General features: G+C 37.0%; 1 protein-coding gene and 1 long non-coding RNA gene across 8 annotated transcripts; one reads left to right on the top strand and one right to left on the bottom strand.

Moving 5' to 3' along the window:
- The first annotated feature begins 274 nt into the window (after nucleotides 1-274).
- On the top strand, nucleotides 275-11,308 carry LOC147756301 (uncharacterized). The gene is made up of 2 exons (XR_015326424.1): nucleotides 275-525; nucleotides 10,999-11,308. It is a non-coding gene; the product is annotated as an uncharacterized LOC147756301 (long non-coding RNA).
- On the bottom strand, nucleotides 4,107-23,695 carry AcCoAS (acetyl coenzyme A synthase). Of its 7 annotated transcripts, none has more exons than XR_015326418.1 (10): nucleotides 22,226-22,772; nucleotides 15,630-16,134; nucleotides 11,865-11,956; nucleotides 10,918-11,170; nucleotides 10,535-10,750; nucleotides 9,722-9,914; nucleotides 8,226-8,942; nucleotides 7,686-7,943; nucleotides 5,076-5,354; nucleotides 4,107-4,397 (listed from the first exon to the last, which is right to left on the bottom strand). XR_015326418.1 is itself a non-coding variant. In XM_086987102.1 (10 exons), exons 3-10 carry the CDS (start codon nucleotides 15,929-15,931, stop codon nucleotides 5,298-5,300), a joined length of 2,088 nt encoding a protein of 695 aa, XP_086843228.1. In that variant the 5' UTR covers nucleotides 15,932-16,134; nucleotides 16,985-17,146; nucleotides 23,355-23,578; the 3' UTR covers nucleotides 4,107-5,297. The 7 variants fall into 7 exon arrangements, 5 of the variants coding, with proteins under 5 accessions (XP_086843228.1, XP_086843227.1, XP_086843230.1 ...); XR_015326419.1 differs by having other exon boundaries at nucleotides 4,107-4,393; XM_086987102.1 differs by lacking the exon at nucleotides 22,226-22,772 and adding exons at nucleotides 16,985-17,146; nucleotides 23,355-23,578 and having other exon boundaries at nucleotides 4,107-5,354.
- Between the last annotated feature and the right edge of the window lie 2,514 nt (nucleotides 23,696-26,209).

Below are 26,209 nucleotides of genomic sequence, written 5' to 3'. Positions count from 1 at the left end.
AAGGACACTTGTGTCCTTGTATAACAGAGTGGACGTACGTTACCAAATTATTAGGTGTGGTGATACCGAAAATCGGTCTTAATGGATAGCCGGTGGACGGTCCTAGATATATAACTGTTTATTTTGATACGTGTCAAGATGGCGCTTTTCTGGCGCTAAACCGCGCAAAGGTTAAGCTATCTAGGGAAAATCCATCTAAGGGCGCAGTTATTTAAATGTATCCATTTCCATACAAATTGTCCATACAATTCCATACAAAAGGTAAATAAACTTTGTTATGTGTCTTGTAGCCTGGATTCCTGTTACGCATGCACTAAGGGGCAGGTAGCAGGTATTACGACACAATGGTAATATGTTTGCGAATTAATCTTATAGTCTATACGTGTGAAGTGGCTTAACCTAAGGGCACTTTTCGCTCGGGGTCAGCTATCTCAAGCAAAACGTGTTGTATGGAAACGCAATCCAACGGTCGCGGTTCTCCAGTATAAATTTACAACCTTAGCTATACAACCATCCTTCGAAATGGTCAGCATCATTATAGAAGGTGTAAAAACACCGTATTTCAAAGATATTTTACTTACTTATATATATACTTTCCGATCCTAAACGTAAGAACTCGTAAACAAGACGATGGTGTTACACCAGAACACTTTTGGAATACTCTTCTAAGTATAATATTTCATACGGGTTACTTTGAAGGTACTAATTCAGTTTCAATTATGAAAAGACTACATATATCTATAGAAAATCATGCATGCTGCTATAATTCATACCGAAAAAATGCTATTCAAGTGACAAATAAGATCGTAATTTTGTAAGTATATAACTTATGTTGTTTTTGGCTTTAAACAAAAAAATATGAAGTGTGAATATCAAAAACTAGTAACTTCAACCTTTTTCATTTATTTTTTTAATTAGTGATTAGAGACTCCAATAGTTGTTCGAATACAAAGCGCTGTCACTAAGGGAAGCTAAGTATTTAAAGCTTTAAAGCTTTTTTAAGCTTTAAAGTCTATCTATAGGGAAACCTTTAGCAAGATGTTTATCGTGGCTGTTTGTCATTAGAAGGAAGGTAGTCCATCTTTGAATAAAAGAGTATTATTGCTGTGGCGAAAAACAGTACGTTTAAGTGAACTTAAGTGAAGATCGGCTGTTATGCATTGCCTTCATAAAGGAAAGGTCCGCGTTAAAATTAAACTTTTTGGCCAAATTCGACTGTCTACTTGCCAGTTTTCAAACGGCTTTCAAAAAATCCAGGGATGATTTTACCGAATGGTCCTCGGCATCGAAATTGCTCAAATCGCATTTTTGATCCACTTAAATTTTTATGCAGAAATTAACAACATTTTTGGACAAAAAATATCCTTTATCTATTGGGTAGTTTCGCGTTTTCGCGTTTTTGTGCATCCTTTAAATTTTTTGGTCGTTTTGAGTTCTTGCAGCTTTGGAATTTCTAGTCTGATATCAGCCCAAAAAAAGTTCAATTCCGTTAAGGCTTTTGATATGCAAAGTACTGATTGAAACTTCTAGAGTTAACATTTCTCAATATCGTTTGACTCACGGTTACTCTATTATATCCATTTGAAATTAAAGGAAGGATATTTTGATAATCATTAGCAAATGGATTAAGTTCTGGATTCTGGTTATCATCGTAGTGAATAACAGTTATATTGAATAGACATGACTATCACGAATGATACTTCTAGAACGCAATTCAATCAATATGATACGATTTTTAGATACGTTTAGATACGATTCCAGGAATGTCTCGCTCATGTAAACATTCTTTTCAGCATAAAAATAAATCCCATATTATCTACTCGTAAATTTTTAACGATCATTTTAATAATTTGTAATGAACAATTAAATGCATACACAAGCGTTCGCCTTACTGCAACATGAGTGTAAGCTATATTGATTTGTTTGTTTATATTACTGTTTTATTGTTAATCACTGTTTGTCATATTATCCACGAAAAATAAGTATGCCGGCTATCGTTATAATGTATCCTCATTGTTGCTTGACTGGCGCTATTAATGGATACGCTGGCAACGGTTCATTCAATAAATCGCAGTGCTTAGTTCATCCGTAAGATTACCTAGAAACGGTGAAATAAGCTAACCAGGTTCCCTTATATGATCCAATTTCTTTAATGTAATCAAGGTCCTTATGTTCCTTGGAATACTGATTTTGAGATCAACTCCCAAAGTGCATCCACTGCGCTTTTATCTATTTATAAATAATAGTTCTTTGTTTAGGCTTAGTAATTCTTATCTGCCACTTTGCTTCAAAAAAAAGAAGATGTTACTGTTGTGACAATATAAGAGCCATTAAGATGCACAATGCTATGGGTAATCAATGATGGTTTATCATTCTATTTCCACAACAGTGTACAAAAATTAATTTTCACTGTTTGGCTACGTACTGGTGTGCCTGTTGCTTTCCAAATCAGTTATATTCCAACTATGTTGCATTTGACAGTTATTTTTTTTTATTATCTAGGCTCCGTTTATAAACATATTTTTAACAACGGTAATCCTAGATTTTTGTTGTCGTTTTAGAAAAAAAAAACATGCGCAAAAGGGACGTTTGTAATTGTACAACATGGTAAAAACGCTTGTTAATAATTTTTTATTTCACGCTTGATGGGTTACTAACAAAGGTGTACTTGAAATTAAATAAATACTAAAATAATGCTAAAACAGCTTATTTTTTTGTAACGCGATAGTATATACAGTACGCAGGTGCTAGCAGTTTTTAATTTGCACTTTTCTCTATTATTATATTCAATAGGACCACCCACTCATTTTTAAAAGAAAACCAAGGCCTATAGATGTTAAGATACCAGTATTGTAGGGTTATCGAAAAAAAATTCATAATAATGTAATGGTTAAAAATCGCATGCAAAATTTGCATGCTTTCAACACCTAAGATGTATTTAAAAAGTTCAAAAAGGGAAATTGTATTACGGTAAGTTAAAGCAGGAAGTACACATATCCTGGAAATATTAAATAACCTTGTATAGTTCAATACTTACTTAGTACTTAGCGCGAATTCAGAAAAAAATAATTAGAATATCACCACCGCGGATAACTTTCTTTACTGTTTATTGATACTTTTTTTACATAAAACAAATAAGCTACAGACATTAATGTCACAACATAACTTGTTAGCAATCTGAAGATACATTAATAGGATTAGTGTGCATGAGGGAGATGGCTAAAGTATGAATTGAAGAAGAAAATGTATACTACTTTTCAGTGGAAAATAATCTACCTTGTTTGTAAAGGTATTCTTACCGTGATTTTTTTTTTACTTGAATGGATAGAACCTTTCCATATGAATATAGCCAAACTGGAAAAAACTGCTTCGAAATTACCTATGTGATTATAGGCTCCGTCCCGGATTTTCGGTGAGTGCCTTTAACTTCGTTGTTTTCGAATCGACAACGCGCATTGGTTTATATAGGACCATTGTTGTACCACATGATAGAACACGTGGAATGATTGAAGGGAAAATTACTATGCTGTATTGTACGCCACAGTAACATAGTTGCCATTTATTTGAGAAAACCATTAGTGCAATCAATGCGACTTTAATTTTACTTCTTAATATCAATGTAAATTCAGTTGGATTATTAAGGTAGGACATGAGAAATAACTGAAAGTGACAAGCGTTGAAAACGAGATATATTGGCGATAGTGATTTATCTATTTAGTTGATATAAAAGACATAGAAGAATAGATATTCATGGGTATATATGCATATGGATATGTATACAGATTTTGAAATGCGAATAAAGGCTTTAATTAATATGTAGGTTGATACGTCACACATATGTCTTCAGCGCCGTCGTATTTAATTTACAAATGTGAGTTAAGACCTCATTCCTTCATCGAAATGTAAATCTGTTGATGACTATTCCCAATAAGCCTTTTTTGATTTACAATTAAATATCAATTAGCAGATTTGTGAAATCTGCTAATTGATATTTAATTGTAAATTTAATTGTGAACTATTATGTATAGCTATATGGCGTGTGTAGAGTCGTTTCGTTGGGTACACAGTTAATCCAAACTTCAAAAAAAAAAAGAACACAGATGGTATACGGTTATGCATAAACTATATTTAGATTTAACACAGCATAGGTTCTAAATACATGTTAGGTCATCGTCATGATTCGATTCACAATACGCCTTTATCTCTGGATAAACGAATATGTTTTGTTACGTGCATTCCGACGGGCCGCTCTGATGTAAACCTGGCAAAAAAACCCCATTCGATAAACAACAGAGTCATTCGCGATTGGCAAATTTGACTGGCTCGAGTACCGATGAACTTTCCTTACTGAAGTCATCCATCTTGGGCTCCAATTTACTTAGTCTCTTGACGTCTATCTAAAAGATGTGAACAAAGGTGTTTATTAAGTAAGCCGATGCCCGCACATTTCTATGCAGAAATATATCCTTAAGAAAAAAAATCTTTTGGACATCGTCGCATCGTTTTATTTGTGTGTATTTTTTTTTTAATGAAATGTTATATACTGATCTTTAACGTTTTGTGCACTGTTTTCGTTGTATTATCGTAATGTCGTAAAGCTTTCTGAGACGTGGTGCCGTCTTTGATTGTGATTTTGCTTGATTTTTATTCGATTGCGGCCACGCGTTAATCCCGTCGGGACTCATCTTTATTATTTCATTGGCCCGTGTGTTGCCTTACATATGGTAGTAGCAATGAATTGCTAAAATCTATTATAATAAATAATATAATATATAATAAAAAATATGGGGCGCATTCCGGTTTTTATGATTAACTTATTTGTGTTATAGAGTTTACCCAACAGAGTAATGTCGATAGTGCGACAAATTCTAGTAATAATTAGATTTCCACAGTATTCCATATCTTACTGTATATGCCTGTACGTGTTTGTCTGTTGATATGTATATTGATGAAGTAACCTCATGGGCCAAATGATCTGATCAAGCTAATATATATATATATTCTTTTTCCGTTCACGGTTGTAGAATAGACTGATTCGGCATTTACTTAAGATGATGCAATGAGATAGTTCTTACCTCAGATTTTTGTGGGCCTGAAATTTGCCGCTTTGCTGGTCGAGGCCATTAACAATAATGTTCGTATGTGCCGTTAGGATTTCGGGCCACTGGTAACCGTTACGTACATAAATACTGCTTTCCTCTTTAATTTTTGTGGGCCGATTTTGACGACACCAAATAATTTTAGCATTTTTTGGATATAGATGAAGTGTTAACGGTCGTCGGTCATTCCGTGTCGTCCTAGTAGGAGCGAGCAGCGTTACTACTCGAAGAAGTATTCTGCTCTTTGCTTTTTGCCTGCATAGAGCCAACGCGCAGTTGAATTATTTACATGATAGACAACGGGCCTTACAACCCCGCTGCCATGTCATAGTACTCAATTGATGGAGTATAGTGATAGGTATGGATAATGACATACAATTTATACCTAGTGGTAAATGTTTTGTTCAAATATTAAGTATATTACGAGGTCAGCGTGTATAGCAAGCTAATTTTTACTGAGCTGAGCGTCCAGCCAGTAACGCAATGTTGGCAGAAAAATATGTTAAGATTGTGTACTTTTTGAAGAAGTAACTTGTGGAAAGGGTTTTATCACCTAAAAACTGGACACACGCTTAGGAACTTTTACAATAGCAACAACTTATAGTAGTCTTCTTTCTTTCCATTTCACTAAAATTTGGTACATGTTTATTGTGCTAATCAAAAGTTAAATGTAGGTACATTAAAAATACCTCCTGAGTTGTATTGTCAACTATGATAATCTGACGCAAAAATACGCGCATAAATACTCGATAGTTGGGATTATGATATCCCACATTAAGCTACTCATCGCCTTTAATACAAGGTAAAATCTCACTATAGACACACCGCCAAGGACAAGACACCTGCGATCTAGCAAAAATGCACTGCATCTGTTCAGGCTTTTCCAAGATAAACTTTAAAATTATAAGTATATCGCTGCTAGTATAGCCCCATAATTAGAATATCGTTTGTGTTGTTTCACTAAGAAAGATAAAGGAATAATAATCTAACTAAGACTAAATATTTTAACTCATCTACAGCATTCTGTTATAGAGGAATAACTGATCTCGAATAAATATGTTAAAATAAAATTTATAATGAAGAAATCAAAAAAAGACACAAGGAACCAAAGTTTTCGTATACATAATAGAGACGTGCTGTTAATATTTTTGTTTTTTTTATTCGTATAGTCTTCGTGTTTGTTCGTCTCCTCATCTGTCGTAGTTGTTTTTCTCATTGTTTTTCTCCGTTAACTATGCGTCGCCTGTGTTCCATTCATTTATTTGCTTAGTAGCTTCTTGATTTTTGATACGCTCAGTGAAGTACTGCTAGACACTCTACGGTTTGGACGAAACAGAGTAGTCGATGTACGGCAGAAAAATAAACTTGTGTACTTTAAATATTTTAATTATTTCCTATGCTTTGCTCTTAATTCAGTTCAGCAATTGTTGTATGTGCTGCCGTCACAAATTGGTGGCATTAAAACCTCATTGTTTGTAAGCATCCTCATATCTAATGATACCCAAAACAAAAAGAAACGATGAAAAAATTCATTCCGTTAAGCTGCGTTCTTGAAAAATGTTATACTATCGCTATCGATATTCGTTAAAAATGGTGGTCATGATTATTTATAGAGAAAAATTAACCCTCGTTAGGAGAATCTTGTTAAAATTGGCACCTCATTTACATGAACAATAAAAATCACCGCAAGTAAATAAGCAGTTGGCAAATAAAGGCAGTACTCAAATGACAGTTTTCTTCGCCAAGTAGAGTTATCGGCTAGCAGTTACTATTCATTCTATTTGACATTTAGAACTCTTACGGATTGATCAATTTTCTAAAGAAGTTAATATCCACATCTCCGTAAATACTTGACCTTTTCTTAGCATTAAAAACCTAACATGAAGTTGAATAGCCGCTACAAAGGCACAGACGCACCATGTATGCCTATGCGTCACCACTAAGTAAACATTATACATTCTCTAGTTAGAGTACTCGTGGTAATAAGAAAACGATGAACTAGGTATTCAACAACCGAACTGGTGTACTCAAAAATCACATTAAGTCTTCTCACTATTGCTTTTACCCGGAGGTTGGAGATACCATAGCCTTATTGCCGGGTACAAATCCTCATTAAGAGACTTGTGGCGTTCCCTGCACCAACAAGTGCGTAGGTACAAAGGCGAACTAATGGTCCGACAGAGAAATTTCTTATTGCTATACAGCTAAGACATAATAACATGAGTGATATCACAAACAACAAATTTGTGATCCTTAGCTTTTCTCTTATCGTTAACTAAACTTTTGCAAAGCGTGTTGCTTCTTGTCCAATGCATTATCTTGATATACTAGCGTTCTCCTAGAATACGTCATGTTCTATTGTATGCTTGTCGAGTGTTCTGGCTTACTACTGAGTAGTATGAATATGATCGTATGGGCCAAGAACTGATGAAAACCAGTTGCCACGTAAACAATATATCATAGGTAGGATGAAAGAGACTATTCCGTATTATTGCAAAATGCTGTGTGGTTTGAGAAGTTAGAGCCGCAGTGCGAGCCAATAGATTTTGGGATCAGATAGAGGGGAAATGTTTGGAATTACTGAACCGGCACGAGAGTTGGTGCTGTTGCAGGGCGGGTTGCAAAAAGCGTCTCAATGACGCCCTCATCAGCGAGCGTGCTGAGGTCACCAAAGGTTCGATTATTAGCAGCGACGTTTCGCAAAATACGCCTCATAATTTTTCCTGAGCGAGTTTTAGGAAGAACAGGGCAAGCGTGGATGACATCTGGCGCTGCAAATGGTCCAATGCGTTCGCGGACCTTTTCACGAAGTCGTTGCGCAGTCGTCTCGGTATACTCGTAGCCCTAGGATAAAAAAAACTTGTTGAATTCTTACTTATAACTACGTTGTTCAGAGCGGTTTTATATTTATGTGTTTATTTCACATCAACGCACATCATCGCGGGAGATGCAATCATTAGGGTAAAAACTATACGGTGCGCGTATACTGACATCAAATACGGAACTTCTTATTTCAACAAATCTTGAGTTATAACAATCTACAAATACCTTTGCGCAAGAAAACGTTTGTGCATATAGAGAGACAGTTCTGTATTTTTCTTCGTAAGTCGTCATTCGATTACGTACCTCTTTGAGCGTGACAAAGCAGTAGAGACATTCTCCTTTTACTGGGTGAGGAGCTGCAACTGCGGCCGCTTCGGCAATTGCTTCATGTTCGATAAGCGCGGATTCGACTTCAGCAGTTGACAGTAGATGACCTGAGACGTTTAACATATCGTCCATACGGCCAGTTACCCAAATGTAACCGTCGGCATCGCGACGACCCCCGTCCCCAGTACAATAATAGCCGGGAAATTTTTTAAAATATGTTGTTTCAAAACGCTCATGATCTCCAAAGATCGTACGCATGATTGAAGGCCATGGTCTTTTGAAGACAAGGTATCCCTCTGTCGTGTCCTTTATCTCCTTTCCTTGCTCATCAAGAATAACTGCCTCAACTCCGAAAAATGGTAAAGTAGCTGACCCCGGTTTTGTAGCAATCGCTCCAGGAATTGGTGTAATCACATGTCCACCTGTTTCCGTTTGCCAGAACGTATCCACAATGGCACAGTTCTCATTGCCTACGATACGATGGTACCACAACCATGCTTCAGGGTTTATGGGCTCACCAACAGTACCAAGAATACGCAATGTCTGACGCTTGGAAGTCGAGGACACCAAGCTATCACCTTCCTTCATTAAAGCCCGGATTGCCGTAGGGGCCGTATAGAACTGAGTCACGCGGTACTTGTCAACAATCTGCCACAGTCGAGAGCCATTGGGATAGAAAGGGGTCCCTTCAAACTGTAACGAATGCCACGAGCGAAAAAATGTATTATATCATTAGATACCATTATGCCGCTAATCGAAAAGCTCCCTACTACCGTGAAAAACTCTAAAAATATTCAGCAGTGGTAAGATCAGTTGTTGATTTTTTAAAAAAGAAGAGATAGAACACGGTGACGTTCATTTTATGTATATATCTATGTTTCTTCGGTTTATTTGTATATGAAAACATAACGTTTCCTTTCCTTTAACGCCATCGGAGCCTATTGATGGACCACACGCTCCACTGATGTACAAAATGTTCCTTCCAAACGACTGTAGATCTGCACTTTATGATTTCAATGATAATAATATTAATAAAGATATTCATAGATACTTCTTAAAGCACCTTACAGTCTTCTACACGATTATTTCGAGTTTTTCCTATTAAGTTTTGCCTAAAAGTCACACCTCTCACTCAAAAAATTGTGAGACTTCTAACTGAACGGAAACTTACAATGCATTTTTTCTTTGTATTAAAGAAGTCTATCTTCCTAATTTTTAATTAACTAGATTTAAACCCGCCTGCGTAAGAGTACGTTAGATTTTGCAGACTGTAAATTTTTAAAAACCTTCTTATTTGGTCCAAAATGGCGCATCGGATCTGGATATCGCACTGTGCACTAATTAAGGTTGAATATATCTCGAACCGTGATGGGTATTAGGAAAAGAAAAATGCATGAACTCTATTTTGAGCAAGCTGTGAATGTTTTTTGTAGCATATAATCTACGAATATAGAAATAAGTCGCAAACTTACAAGAACACTGATGGCTCCATTAAGAAGAGGTCCATAACAGACGTATGAGTGGCCAGTAATCCAGCCTATGTCAGCGGTGCAAAAATACACATCGCCCTTCCTGTAGTCAAATACGAACTTGAAAGTGGTCGCCGTGTACACCATGTAACCCGAGGTAGTATGCACGATACCCTTTGGTTTACCGGTCGATCCACTATGAAACATAAAGAAAGAAATATTAGAAATTATACCCACCAAAATTAAGAAACATTTGGCTAATATAGCATACATGGTAATCTGTAATGATTAAGATAGATTAGAGATATGAGGGCGACCCTCTTAGTTGGTTTGGATTTCCAAATAATAGCTACGCTTCGAAAATCTTTCTTCATACCTATATCGTAGTGTTTGAGGATTTTCGAAATATGTTTGCGTTTTTATTTCATGTCTTGACGTATTGTGAACAAAAATAGAGGACCATTCACAATCGCCATTGAAATATATATAATTTATGACAGGACTTTTGGACTGGCACAATATGTTCTTTAGGATAGAAGACAGGATGCTCACAATAACCTCTGCTTCTTGAAAACTCTTTTTGATGTCTGAGTCGTAATTTAGCCAACTAACAAAACTGAGCTTCAACTCCCGGATTCGGCGTCACCATAAATATGCAACATCTATTTAATATCATATACCATACACTATTTATTAGTAGCGGTTAATCATACAAATGATCAATTACCTCATATACATATATTTCAGTGCACATGTAGCGTAGAGACCTGTTATCTATTAAATGACGATATGTATCATATATAGAGAAAAACTTACCTCGTATACAGAAGAAAAAGGGGGTCTTCCGAATCCACCCATTCAGGCTCGCAGATGTCCTTGTGTTTTGCGACCTCGTCATGGTACCAACTGCTGATGGGGCTTAAGCTTACCTTGAAAGGGCCATAGGGTCGTTTGCCTTCAATCGAGAGTGCTGTAGAATCCGGAGCGGGAGACAGATGTCGTACTACAATGCAACTTTCCACCTCGTGCGCCCTGCAGTAAATAATTTATCACGGTGGAAGACACACATTGTAATAATAGACGATTCGCATTCGTGGCTAAAGAAAAACAATTCGCTTACTTCAATAAATATCGCTAAAGGCGCTAAAATCGAATTATTTCGCTTGAAATTTTACGAATTTCAGCACTGCAATACTTACACTAACGATGCTTTGTCAATTGCTTCCTCCACAATTTTCTTAAGATTGATTAGCTTGTTTCCTCTCCATACACCATCACAGGTAACGACAACCTTAGCACGAGCATCCACAACACGCTCAGCAAACGCGTCCGCCGAGAAACCAGCGAACACAATCGAGTGTATAGCGCCAATACGTGCGCATGCCAACATAGTGACAACCAACTCGGGTATCATCGGCATATAGATTGCAACGCGGTCACCTTTCTTAACGCCTTAAATATAACAATTCATAAAGAATTGTGATTCCACGCAGAGATACGAAAAATGGTACAAATAAAGACGTCTGTCGTTTTTAGGAAGTTAAATCGTGAGAGGCTGCTTCAATAAAATACTGGCGTCGTAGACGAGAAGTGCTCCTTCCTTACCTCTTAGTTTTAAGTTAATCACCCAGGTACCAATAAACCAGAATTTTTTTAGTCACTTATTTATAGCACGCGATCCCGAATTTGATACTGATGAGGTATAATGTTACTCTAGTTGATTCCAATGCATCGTGCAATAAGAGCACTCAAAGGTAATATATAAACTTCCGTTATTTTGGGATCCTTGCAATTTCGATACTACTTAAACAGACGCATCAATTATTTTCAACCTTATATGTTAACTGCTGTGTTGATTCAAACGGCACGTAGCAACTGTTCAAGGATGGCTTATGTGATACCTAACCACAAGGAATACTGTTCAAAAGCTTCACAAATGACAATGCTGCTTATAGAAATTCAAATTGGAAAACTCTCTACATTGATCAGTATTGAGATACCGCAAGTTCTGGTGAAAACTAGTTCAATTAATTCTGGAATATCTGTGCACTTTTCCAGAGTAAAAAAGCATGAGGCCGTTGGTACATCAATCATAGTGTTACGGGTCCGTAAAATTGAATGAAATACTCGTTTCAGATATACTTACCCTTTGCTCTCAGAACGTTGGCCATGCGACACACCTGTTGAAGTAACTGTCCGTACGTAAGAGTCTTAGTATCTTCTGGATCATTTCCTTCCCTGAAAGAAGCCACAATGTAGTGTTGCCGGATTTACAGTATATATAATATTGAAACTCTTACTCTATATACACACACTTAACTACCAGATATTTTTTTAGTTATTTACCGCAGATTATTAGTATAGAATATAGATTTTTGAAGTACTCTAAACGCTTCTCGTCCTTTCAAAGCGGTTTCTGAGTGAGAAAGACTAGCTTGAATTAGCTTCACTTAAGTACCATACGAAATAAGTGATTGGCAAACATCAGAAAATCAAACGTAGAAACAATTCGAATGATTTTTCATGTTTCTTGCACTCGTGAAATGTTTGTGATTAAATATTATTTTGGTAAGAGATTGTTGACAGAAAGGACTTGCTGAAGATCACGTCTCTTGAACCATCAAGGTACTTTTAAAAAACTGTTTATATCAATTTAGCCGTAAGTCCACGAAAACAACAGTACCAGAGTACCACTTTTGTAATTTCAATCTTTATAATACACTGGTATTATGAACATTAAAAATAGCCATTTTAGATATATAAATTCAATTATATAACGTATGCGTTTACTTATATATGACGTTTGAAGGGTATAACGGATTTAATGATTCCTTGAAACGAATCGTTTATCATACATAAACTGTGGGATGTTTATTCTTTGAGACTTAAAGCAAACATGGACAGGTACATGTCACAAAAAGTGACGTTAAGCCAAGTTCTATTCAATTTTTCGCATTCATATTGCTGAGCTAGTACCTCAAGAATTTAGCACATATAAGAATGTACTAGTATGAGTGGTGATTAATACTAAAATACGTACCAACACTTCTGGACAAAACTATATATGCACTTTTCTTGATGTGGTCACTAGGAACGCAGAAAGCCGCTGCCGGACGAGCACGCACAAATTTAAATACAGCGACGGAGTAGTGGGGAAAGTATCTGCAGCACCAAATTATACCCGGAAACTAATCTTCTTTAATCGAGGGTTAGCAAGAGGTAGGTAATGTCATTTTGTCCCATAGCAAGGGTCCATTTTAACGTCTATCACAAAGTAAGACATTTTGGCTTGAAAACAACATATATTACAGGAAACAACAATTTGATCAGCTAAAGTTACCCAATTGGGGAACAGAATCGAAAATGACACTGGGGTCATTACGCAGAACAATTACGGCACTCACGTCTAATTCCGTCGGCTTTTACTGTGTTGTTTCATGTTTGCATTCCACAATATGCTTAAGTATAAATGAGGTTAAATGAAAACAAAAACGGCCTAAATTTAGATCTACAGAGCGTGTTGCAATTTCTAGTAGTAATCTGCAGAAGTGACTGTCCAAGCAAACCGGGTAAATAGTCTTAAACGAAACCTCAGCTGGAAATCGAATCTCAGGCTTCCCATCGTTGCGAGTTTGCTGCCCTATCCGCTCCCGTTACTGCATCGGCTATCGATTTTTTCTTTTTGACATATGTTGTATAATGCACTTCATTGACATAGTAAAGAAGAATCGAGTGCTGTTATGGATAGATTTTGCAAGTTAATACTAATTCACAAGATGTAATACCCAAGAAGCAGGGTAGAAGGATATCGTTTCGTAGTGTTTCTGCCATCATTCCATGCCATGTTTTGTCTTTTACGCTTTTCACCTCGTCTCGGCAAATCGCCTTTAATAAACTGCGTATCAGTATCTTCTCAGAACAACCATATGCCTGTCGTAAGCAATGAATACGAAGATACAATAGTTGAATCAGAGGAAAAAGAAAACGTCGGCTAATAGGGAACTTATATATTTGCCCCGTCCACTTCAACTTTTAAACCACTCCACCCCTTTTTTCCGCTTTCATCGTCCCTCATGCGCTGCACATCCGCAAACTCAGGTCTACCTGACCCTCTAGTGAGAACTCGCGGCACGGTGACCCAATGTAAATAGTGCTATTTACATTAATACCGTCCGAGTCACAATGATAATTGGCAGTTTCGCAACAAATTATGACATGTAGTAATAATTGAAATAAAATAACCTTTTTTTTTTACACAAACCTTAAGATTAAATTTAAACTTCATACCACTTTTATCTAAATAAACGAAAAAAAGTAAAATTGACCAATGTATACTATGGCTACATTGTCCATTATTTGGATTTGGAATTTTAGATATTACTTGTTGTGTTAATTTTATCGGCTAAAAATTCAAAGCTGTACTAATATATGCCGTTCAAAATCAAACAAAATATGAATTATCAATATAAACGCAACAGTGAAACGACAACAAAAGGTAACAACAGTTTTTCCAGGCTATGTGCTTCCATAGTGGCTTATACGATTAGTTACTTTCGCAAGGATGAAGACCGATATAGCGTTTGTGGGTCACCACCCAGCTTGCAGTGACAGAAATTGAAGCAAAACGATTTTTCACAAACGCCAAAGAATCGATGGACAACTACGCTGTGGATATATGAAGTTTACTGTAGCACGCTGTTTTTCAGCTCCTTGTTTCAAGTAAAGAAAAAACAAGTACATTGTCGTATTAACAAAAATAACGACATAAAACAGACGTTGTATATATACAAAGTACTTTTAATCAGTTGGTTTTACGTTGTCAGCTATCTATTTGAAGATATTTAAAAGCATATATCTTGAGAAGAAATTTATGTAAATATCTGGTAACCTGGCATCAGAATACCTTCGATTGATTCTTTATATCTATATATCGAAAGAATACTTTATATAGTTGACACTGTAAAGACGCGTTGGAGGTAACAGGCCAGTAGGTTATCGCAATATCAAGAAAGATTAAGTTAATGTTGAATAAGTTTAACGTTATTTTTTAAAGTTTTACTCAATGAACATGGTTAATATATTTATATCAAAAGACACAAAACTACACAGAACGCATGCCCGAACCCTTAAAAGTATGCGCCTTTTAAAATGTTTACCGCTATTTTCTAAATTTACTACAAATGTCAAACTGATACTGAACATCGCACTAGTGGCCTCATTGAATATTAAGCTGACACTACCTTTGTTTTTTGTGTTCCGAATAAAAATATATCTTGTTTTTTGAACTCGCCTTAAGTGAAACTGTTAGGTGTCTAACATTAACCGACTCCAAAAGAACTTGGCCCATTTATGGAGTCTTGTTCGGGATCTCATGATCTTCACGAATTAAGAAGAAATTTGTTTTATATAGGTTTTAATTCGCAGTAAACCAAATTAATCGATTCTATACGGTTATGCTGGAAATATACAGGAATGGGTAAAAATCACTTGACAGATTCAGCGTCTTTATGCACCTGTTAACGTAGTAGGATATTAGAATGCAAAACAAATAAGCTTTAAAAAATAAGGTAAAAAAATTTTCTGAAATCACTTTTGCCTCACCCTACATATATTATACTGACGTAAAATGGAGGTTCTCAAACTATTAAAAAATTTCTGCGTCATCTTACAGATAAAGTTTGACGATAGCATTAAGGAGCTGAGAAAAGTGTTCTCCAGACGGTATAGCTAAGTAGACAGATATACTAGTTACTACACATGCATGTTCTAGTAGATACCGGATGAATTATAACATGTAAAAACATACGACAATACGTGCTTTAAGTAACAGAGTGAATGAATGAGAAAAAATCATAGAAAGTGCTCTCTATTAATCAAAAACTTTTAATGCAGTGTTTCGTCCGCTACTAACCAAAAGTATGCGACGTTGTCTGCGGAGCCACCCTGAACGTGGACGTCCAAGCAATTATAAGCGATGTTGGTCTTAGCGCCCTCCATGAATTTGACGAACACGGATCCTTTGTAAACGTTGATATTGTAATCGAACACCTTACCCTTCACTGATTCTTTCCAGTAGAATGACTCGGAGAGCTGTTTCCAAAAGCCCTCGGGGTCGTTTATAGACCGTTCGTATAGCTGGTTATACTGAGCCCTACATTTGAGATGTGCGTTTTCGCGCACTCGATAGGGCGGTTCGTACATCTGGTCGGCCATATCCGTGCCCTGGACCTTCGGAGATGATGTTCCCTTTACGTGTGCAGTGCGGTTTTCAAAATGCGCTATCTTCTTAACGTGCTTTGCTTCGAACCTATTACAGCCGCGAGGAGTTCGGCAGCCTCGAAGTTGAGATGAAGACCCCCTGGCGACGGCGCAAGTTAACGAGCAGTGGCACGTACTTTCAACGTTTCCGTTTCTCACTATGGTCAGGGAGACACCCAAGCACAAATACGGGAAAATAAGATAAATATTCAGTTAATGCCCAGTAGTACGCACTACAGAAAGGTTAGTTCCTTTCGATACATTAACAAGACAAGGTTTACTGCTGGCCCGATGCCTAGACAGAAGGTTTATGTTATTACAAATGTTGCGAGGACGTCTTGGCTTTAACAGTAATCCGACTGACAGTGATGGTTCTGCTCAGAGCGGAAACGACCTCCTGGGAACCCGCCAGGGGGAGGGAAAGACAGAATTCAGCTAGCAGCAGCAGCAACAGTAAGGCAGCCGACATGCAGACAAGTCGACACCGCTCGGCTCGCGCATGCGCCAATGGATAGGCTTTAACCAACGGTAATGTGCTAATGCTTCTGTTACTGTTGCTGTTGCTGTTGCAGCCACAACTATCCACACTTGTGATGACGCCCCTCTCTCTGGAGCTGAGCAGAACCTTCCTGTGCGGATCCAACTAGGCAGCATTAGCTAGCTTCCTTGTTGCTATCGCGCATGGATTTTTTCTTATGATGGTATGATTTGAGCCAAGTGTCGGACAGAAGGAGCGAAGGTCCTACACTTTCAGTCAGTCAGTGACGTCATTACTTTTCATAGACGAATGAAGAAGCGAGAGAGTGGAAATTTCTGTATGTTTGCCATTTACGTAGCTCGGATTTCCTACATATTCGATTTCTCACATGTAAGTTTCTACAGATCAAATCACTCAATCCGCTGTTTGAGTTATTTGGCCTGCAGTAATGGTAGTGATGCCGCAATGATAGTACTATTTTTTTCTATGATTAGACGATGCCATCACAGTCGGGGAAAATCAGTACGCACCTGCATACGTCTATAGGAAAGAGGACGATAAAGGGAGATCCAGTAAAGTCCAGACGCGACAGGAGGCTAAACAGAATACTGGACCGAAATGTTCATTTATCCTCCGGTAGCAGCCACCATACACTGGCGTTACTTTTGCAGCCATAAAGGAACATGTTAAATCTTGGACAAATTACACAATACAGCATGTTGCACGTAGAAGTCTAGATGGAAATGGCTGGAAACTGGACGGAAATATTTTATCTATGTCATCTATCAAGTATATTAATAATGTACTTGGCAAATAAGCTTACCAAACAGACACACTATATCAAATGATGTCAATGAAGAAGGAAAAAAACAGTTGCTCTTACGACACACAGTTAACCACTGAGAATTGATTTTGAGTCAACGTAGCCTGCTATGCATCGGCTTGAGCTCCGCACAGACTAAACGCTTACTCTAAAATTACTACAGTTTCTTGGTCATATCAACAATCATATATACTCTAGGCCGTATTAAAAGTCGTCTTAGCTATAGGACAGAGCTCGACTTATAACTAATAACAAAAAAGGGAATGGACAATAACGAGCAAGCAGTATCTAACAGTGTAATGCACATAGATACACAATCAAGCGCTGAAGACACCTGCATTTCACGCAGTGACCAGCTCGAAGTGCCTATTAACGTATATCAACCTCTATTTACGTATAGCTAACGGTCACTGTTCCACCCATTAGACTTCACGATAACGTTACGTATAAGCTACCTGGTCCTCAAAGCCTTATGCTATTTTATTTAATTTATGTCTAATTCGCCTATGTAAATTTATACGTCAAAATTATTTCGAATTGCTGGCTTGTTTCGCGTTTATTATCTGTAAATTACCCAGTTATCGACTATATTAAGCAACGTTTGTATACAGGTATGCACGAGTAGCGGACTAGAATTAATAAATACGCACAGAATGTAGGCTTCCCAACGGGAAATTCGAAAGTATCTAAATCAATACGCGAACGTAAGAAAACAAAATGTGATCCAAGTCCAAAAAGACGCTATGCACGTTTGACTGTACCATCTCTAAAGGTGATTAAAGAAAGTTATTGTATTAATAGTAGTTCTCCATTATTATGGAGTTAAGAGTAACAAGAAAAAAGGAAAAAAAATATCATAGTTACACGATATAATGTAGACAGTGCCATGATTTTCAAAATATTTTTCGTGCATAATAGCCATAAATTGTATAAATATTATCTAAAAAAAACTAATGTTTTAAATAAAATCATGACAGTTTGTTAGTAACCATATATCTTATAAAATGAACATCCTATTTTTTATGATCCGTTATCGTCATAAAATAGTCCAAAAACCCCCTCAAAAGCTTACATAGGTGATTGTGCTTAGCCTTAAATCCATACATTACCTATTCAACGCAGCAAATACGTGAAATTCACCATATTTGGACACTACATATACTGTTTGCCTATCGACGAGTGATAAAGAGGTGAACATTGAAGTAAATAGTGTTGCGCATTCAAGCTTAATTAATGTGCATGAAAACGACCAAGTCAAATTTTCTTTTTCTGCTTGCAGAACAGCAGGGCTTTATCACTTCCAGTCGCCCGAGTATTTAGCGTGTCCTGGCTTGTTGTCTGGTAAGAACAGCATTTATAAGCTACTTACAGAAGTACCAAAGACTGTAGTGGAAAGCTTATTTATACCGCTCCGAGTATCACTTATCACCAAATACAAACTTAGAATATCTGTACTGCATCTTCAGCAAGTTTCATTTTGAAGGAAAAAGAGTACTCTGGTGACCACTTGGGACCAAAGAATCCAGAACCTAGACTGTAGTTCATATGTACAACAGAACAGCAACACATTTTAAGTATTGGGCCCTGCAGTCACGAAAATGCTCAATTAAACCAAAAGACTTTTTAGAACAGAACACTGCAATAATATTATGAAAAGTTTCACCTCAGGGAATATATAAAGGTATATATTTACAAGGCCAAAAGGTAAAGACATACCGTTAATAGTCAAGTGAAAGTAATTTTGACTTCACTTGAACTAACACAAGGTCTTGACTTAGACTTCCTTTTGGTAATACACTTCAAAGATCGTTAACTCCAAGCACATACATTTATTATTAGTTTAAACCCAGCGGAAAATCGTGTCGGTTGTAAAGGCTTTTGGATCATGGCCGATGCAAAGCAACCACAAATTATATCGTCAAAATTGAGGTCACCAAGAGCCTGCCGAGATCGTAATAGTGGCGCACGTACTGAAGCTTTATTTTATCAATTGCTTTGGGAAAAAAGTCGATGTCTTTAAGGAACAACTGATCCGAGTGAAAGCTATATATGTGCACTCAAATCCACCCTTACTCACAAAATGCACGAGAATCGCGGACCATTATTAAGGCGGCTGGGTTTGTTTGTTATGAAAAATTTATCTGCAACAATTCGGTGGAATAGTAAGGACAGTGGGATGACTTATTATCAAATTGAAAAACTGAGCTTCATACTGAACTACTGAAGCTGAGATAAAACAAACTGGTGCACACACCATTTAACAACTTCATACGTAACATCCCTAGCGATTTATCACCACCGAAACACTTATATGTTGATGCAATAAGAATAACCGTCTGCTAATCGATATTTGTTAAGTCATTATTGCATCTCTATTTTTTGTAGGGTAGGTGCGTTTTAACCCAAAATAAACTTACACTAATATTTATGAAGAGTAAATCAGTTTTATAAATTTTGGATACAAAATTATAGCCAACAATCAACGTTTTAGTGGCATACCTAGGCCGGCGTTCTACTCTGAAGGCCATTACGCAATATTGATTAGAACGCAAAAATTAAATGGATGAACCCATCAGTACATGTCGCTAAAAACAAGAAATATTATACGGGCGATTTGGTTAGGGAAAAAGTCATACTGACCGAACCCTCTAACCATTTTTAATCCGTTAGCCACTCGAGTTAGTAGTTTTTAGACCCGCCTCATGTACGGGTAGGCATCCTTCAACGAATTATTTTTCTACCTTGAACAAATAACAATAGAATGGCCCTAATAATAGATTCAAAGCATTTCAGTCCGAGAAAATAACGAAATTGAAAAAAGCGATTGCGTCGTGTGTCCATTTATCTCCACCTTTAGACACCAAGTAGTTTTCAGTTGAGTAAATAAAATACAGAATGTGCACATATATAGGAACTGTACAAAACTATGACATACAAAGTTGGGTTTCAAGAATGCACGCCGGTGTATACACTGAGACATGGTTCCCTCATTACCCGAACAAATTATTGCCCTGGAAGGTGTAAGTACTTGGGCGATTTAAAGCTCAGCTTCTAGAAAGCTTTTACCAAAACCCTTGCTAGACACATCAGAGTCTTAAAAATAGCAATCTTGGTACGAAATATTCATAAAGAATATATTTCTCTACACGGTCTTGGTTTCATCTCGGACAAATGAGTGTTTTATACATATTTATTTCTGGTCTGTATATGTTTACCATGTAGGCTTACCGAGGATAAAAACAGATGTCTGACTGTCTTCTTTCTTAAAACATGTAATATTTCTTAGACCATAACGAAGATGATCCACTCGAGGAAACGGTGAATTATTTTTGCTCCTGTGCTAACAACCTTCTCACCGAGCACGTTAAGTGTGTCCGATATAGCCTTACTTTTCCGTAATGCATGTACAATCATTCATATTTATTCTCTAAGACATACCACGTCGAGTCATTTTCATTATCCCGAAATTGCACATTACCAGATATCATGACAAAATATAAAAAAACGAAACAAATATAATCAGTTCACTACAAGTGAGTCACAATATGATTTCGAAAGATAAAAACCGTCTATGTGACTGTGTGTGCTCTAATCTCTAATTTTATTTAACTAAATGCGAGTTTACTAAATATGAGAGAAGAGCATGTAACAATCGTTTGAATGGCCGTTTCATCAATACCACTCATTCCTTATATGTTAATATCTGTTAATTATTATTGACCATCGCTTGTGCATGTTGTTTTTTGTAATGCATATGTTTTTCTGTTTGAGCCCTTTACTAAACACGTATCATGTTGGTCGGGTGATTGAAGGTTATGAAAAACAGAATAATATAGGTGTATTTTTAAACAAATGGAATTTTAAATTACATTTTTTTGCCACAGTGAGAGCTCTGCCAGTCGGGCCTATTGTCGCTCTTGGTTAAATCTTCTGTAACATTTTTCAGTGAACAATCTCGATATTTGAGACAATAGGCCGTTAGTTTATAACAATGTAAGCAATAAGACTCAGAATTCTCTAGTGCAATGTTTGTTTGAGTAAAATTACTTGAGTAGTTCTTATGCGCTTTATAAAACCTGACGTCGTTTATGACGTCGTTTGTGTAGGTTTAATTTCACATACGACTATTGTCTTTACTACTTCAAGTTGTTAATTAGATAAATGAATATAATGGATAGAATTCACGTCTAGTCATAGATCCAGCATTCTAAACTAGTTTGCTTTACACCTATAATACCGTAACCATTTCGTAATTATGCAGAAGAAAAAGGTTAGAGAATAATTACCAAATGCAGATATTCTAGCACAGTGAACTCATGTTTTAATCTAAACGTAATAATACATATACTATCTATATAATAATACACATCTATACAACCCGCCCGTTTACTGCCGAGTCAAAAAACACCGTTGAGATGGTGTGTTTATTCAGTTTTGGACTCACTGCATTAATAGTCGTTTATTTACGGCAACAGACGTTCATATTCCTCATCTTATTTATCCCATGAACCTCATGAACGTTAAACATAGTTTGGCGCCTATCTTAACTGGTTCATCCATGATTTTTTCTTCCGCGTGCATGCAGGTAGAACCTAGTTCCGTTCATTGACCTTTGCTGCATCCAATCATAAATGAGCTGCCCATATGCATTCACTGTTCAGTAACTTATTCTAACAGCTAGATTCGTGGTCATGTAATCCGTATTTAATTTGCCAATGTAGCTCATGGCGTTTCGCCCGTAAATAGACGTACGGCAACGTCGTTAACCGTCCATCATTGCCAGTGTGCTATAAACAAGTTACAAATCAACTATCTTTAGAGATCAGCTGAGCACGTATAACATTTCGTATGTGCATAAACGAACGAACATTTGGATGTGAAGCATTGCTTAAGCCAGTGAATACTAATAAATTCCCGTATTTAAAGCTAAGTAAAATTTTACTCTTACCGCAGTCCATCGTCGATATCGGTGAATGAACTAGATCTTTTCTTTTACAAGATCACTGAACAAGTGATAATAGTGCATCCATGAACACGTGACAGCTGCTGCATCTACGTCTGCAAAAGCAACTGAGTCGTTTCAAACAGCCGATGTTATGGATTATGAACCGATATAAAGTGGATAGTGGAGTAGTGGAGTAGTGGCAAGATCTTCAGTAGGCTGATCGACGATGACAAGCGGTTTAAGTGACGACAAATTCGCTCTCCTACCTAAATGTATAAGCTGCTGCTACCGTATTGACAACTAAAACTCGTTAAGGAAGCGTGTGCTCTCCACTGCCCTCTTTCGTGTTAGTATCAACATCAGCAGCGGCGTCATCAGTATAGAGAACACAGGCAGGCGACACTCATTCTGCTCATCTGTTCGAAAGTTACTAAGAATCCTCTCGTTCGAACACTAGCTATTACAGCAGGAGCAATTCTTACACCGTTGCAACAGCAACGGCGCCACTATCAGAGCCATGATCAGTACGAGTGGTACGATGCTCGAACGAGGTAATAGCTACCGAATCTTTAGCTTGTATCGGCAGCGCCGCAGTCGCCGCATCATTGTAGCAGTAACGCGAGGGGCGCGAGATGCAGTAGTAGTAGTAGGCGCCACAGGACGAGTAGGGAAGCGGTAGTAGTGGTGTGGTACAGACAAAATTGCCAGCAACAGTTTATTTTTTGACTGGACTTTAATCATTCACAAAGCTTCAGTCGTGCTAGCGGCGTACTTCATTTTTTCTAGAAAAACGAGTCACGTAGTTTCATACGTCACGTTAAATGGATCCTTCTGTATTGAAAATTATTAAACGCATTTTGAGTATTATATAACAGGTTAGGAAGAAACCATCACACTTTAGGAGTCGAGTTACTAACGAAGAAGCTGCTGGCAGGAAAAAGGTTCAATTAAATACTTTCGCTTAATAAATTATGATAGGTATATATGAATAACAGATGGTATTGTCACTGTTGTGCTGTACGAAACGTCTTTCGCGGTAAAGGACTACTGCTATAGTTGTTTTTTACACATCTGATTTGAAAAAGCCTTGTTATGCGTTGATTCGAAAGAAATGGAAATAATACGCCCTTACCATTCTACTTCAGAAATACGTAGAGAAGTGAATAATCCTGTTCGATCACACAATTTCTTTGGCCCTTCATGAAATATAGAACACCACTGAAAACTGCAATTACAAGCACTACTTTGATGATCCGAAGTGAGTTAGCACAATAACAAATTCGATAAAATTAATTACAAACACTCAACAAAATCTACATGTATTTTGTTGCTTAAAAACACGATTTCCAACTTAATATAATAATAATACATTTATCACAAAACTAACATGCAGGTGGCAGCAAAAAATAATTAAACGAACATGACCGAAGCTTACAACGCCATGTCAGGTTTCACCCAAAAGACGCGTGGCTTGTTGCTTAAAACGACATATAAACTAATCAATATTATTGCGGAGTGCACATTCAGTGCACATTAACCGTCCATTTTGCATACATCATATTAACAAGGTGGCTCTTGTAAAAAATACGGTTTTTGGGAAATGAAATTATTATCTTTGTAGTTAGCCGAATAGTAGTCATAATCGGGAAGAAATAAAATCAGCGACAAATCAAATTAGTCCGGCGTTGAATATCGCGTTGGTAACGTATGTGTCACGCGGTCTCACCTATGTAAAAGTAAAGCTTCGTATTCCATTAAGTGATGAAAAATCGTTTAAGAAACCGGGAAGTTCTTCCTCCCGGTTTATTCTTTGATCAACCACTTGAGAGGTCTAACTGGAATTTAATCTATATTGAGAACATCAAAATATAAATATCTTGTGTGACCAATAAACCATGCAATTAATAACTCTGAGGGCTTTGAGACCTTTAAAACTACTGTGGTATTCTTATATTTAGCAAAAATCTTTTTCACCAGGTCGCAATCAGCGAAGCGAAAACAAAGGCACAGCCATTTTATTCTAGCATACTTCGAATGTATGTATATACATATGTTTACCCAGTTTTTTTCTTCTTGTACCTCATTGTTGTCACCGCGGCATTTTAGCTCAGCGACTAACGACAGCAGTTCAATGCATTGGTATTATTTACATAAAGTAAAAAATTCCCGCCTGAATAGAATGAGCACAAACGCGAGAGTCTGTTTTGCAAACTTACCCGTTGCGAAAATACACTTCAGAAAACATGCGACTCGTGTATTAAGTCGCGTGTTTCGTGGACTACTGTAATTTATCAACAGATATACTTTGCAGGTATCGCATATGTAGCTTAGGCTAGAATTGCAGCCTAGTTTATCATTATGTATTGGTGGGCTGAAATACATCAGCTTATAACCTACTTTTCGCGCCCTTTCAGCATGAACAAAAGACTTTTCCATGTGGACTTGCGGGACGTTACTCTAGCTGTGCGACTACACTAGCAATTATTCGACATTGCCACTTAGTTCATTCTAGTTGAGTTATCAGTGCTGACTGATTCAATAGTTGTATAGCAACTAAGGTTCTCGAAAGAAATGTTTTAATTTGGAAATTTAAACGACCTTTTAACTAGAAACCAAGTCACAGATAGTTCGAATCGAAGCTCGAAGCTTGAATCTTTTGGTGGGATACATTCTCGCAGAACTTCAAGCTTTTGGGCTTGAAATGTAGTACGGGGTACAGTACTAAATTTAAAAACCTATAATCCGACAAGTTAAAAAGCTTCACTGCAGAAAAACGCGTTAAGTTATGAACTAATCTTAGGTACTGGGTTTTAGTTTTGCAAGATCACTCCAACAGTCAACTTACTGACTTATAGTGGTCAATTTTTTAGCCCGCGTATTTTAATTTTATTTCTTTGTAGACATAATACGCAATATTTTTTTAAGAACCAATAAATCGATGGTGATAAATACAAGGACTAAGATTATTAATCTGAACCTTACAAGCACAAAATCTCTCGAAGTGGATTTATCTATATGAAGTTCACCAATAAACACTAAAATTGTATCTGGATGGACGTGATGCTTCATGAAACAGCTTGCAATGAGGTGGAATGCTTAGAGCCGTATTATCACGAAGAGTATTTGAATAGATGACAGGACACAATCTATGGAGAAATCATTCATAGTGGAACTAGGGATTTCTTCCAGCTGCTATTTGGAAAGCTCAAAATATGTCCTTTCTCAAAGCTGTATTCCCATAGAGACATTCGCGGTATCCATTACAAATATTAGTTTAAGTCACACTAGTAACCGTCTGTTCCATGGACACGAACCCCCTGCTGTGAAAAGCCGCATCGGCTGCAAAAAGAATTTTCAGTGTGTAATCAACGTAACAAACATGCCAGATTATCTTGATTGCAATGATTCTGAGTAGTGTTAATTATTGAGATTACAGCTTTACAGCTTTCGGTGGGAAATATTGCTGTGATGCTACAGGCAACTTCTAAAAACTAAGCATTACTTCCGATGCAAAACATGTCCTAGTCTGCCGCAAAAATCTTTAACTATGGAATAAGTTTGAAGTGAATAACAAAAGCAGCTCGCTCACTATTTGTATAATCTCCTGCATTATCATTCTTTCAACAAAATCTTCGCATGTTTATTTTCAATCATGTAGAGCCATCTAGTGGACATGGATAGAAATATCTATGAGTACTTCTCTAATTTATAATCAACAATATTTTGAGTAAAAGCGTTTTCTGTCTTTTTTATAAAGACTTCACAGTTCAGTGGTTGTTTTTTTTTTGTATGGCATACAGACTTTTGGTTTTTTAGCTTAAATCCAAGGCAATGACATACGTATGAGGCACATAGTCATGGCTGGCCATACTGGGTTACATGAGGTCGCTTGCAATGGGAAGAGCATCTAAGAGACATGGCATTTTGCGTCACTTTAGAAGAATGAGTGATGTGAGTTTAGAATGGAAGCAGACAAAAGTTGTCGTC

The sequence above is a fragment of the Varroa destructor genome, unplaced genomic scaffold (genome assembly GCF_002443255.2).
Source record: "Varroa destructor unplaced genomic scaffold, Vdes_3.0 BEIS01000004.1, whole genome shotgun sequence".
Lineage (NCBI taxonomy): Eukaryota > Metazoa > Arthropoda > Arachnida > Mesostigmata > Varroidae > Varroa > Varroa destructor.
Note: the sequence above shows the minus strand (reverse complement) of the source record. Positions and strands in the feature narration are given on the sequence as shown.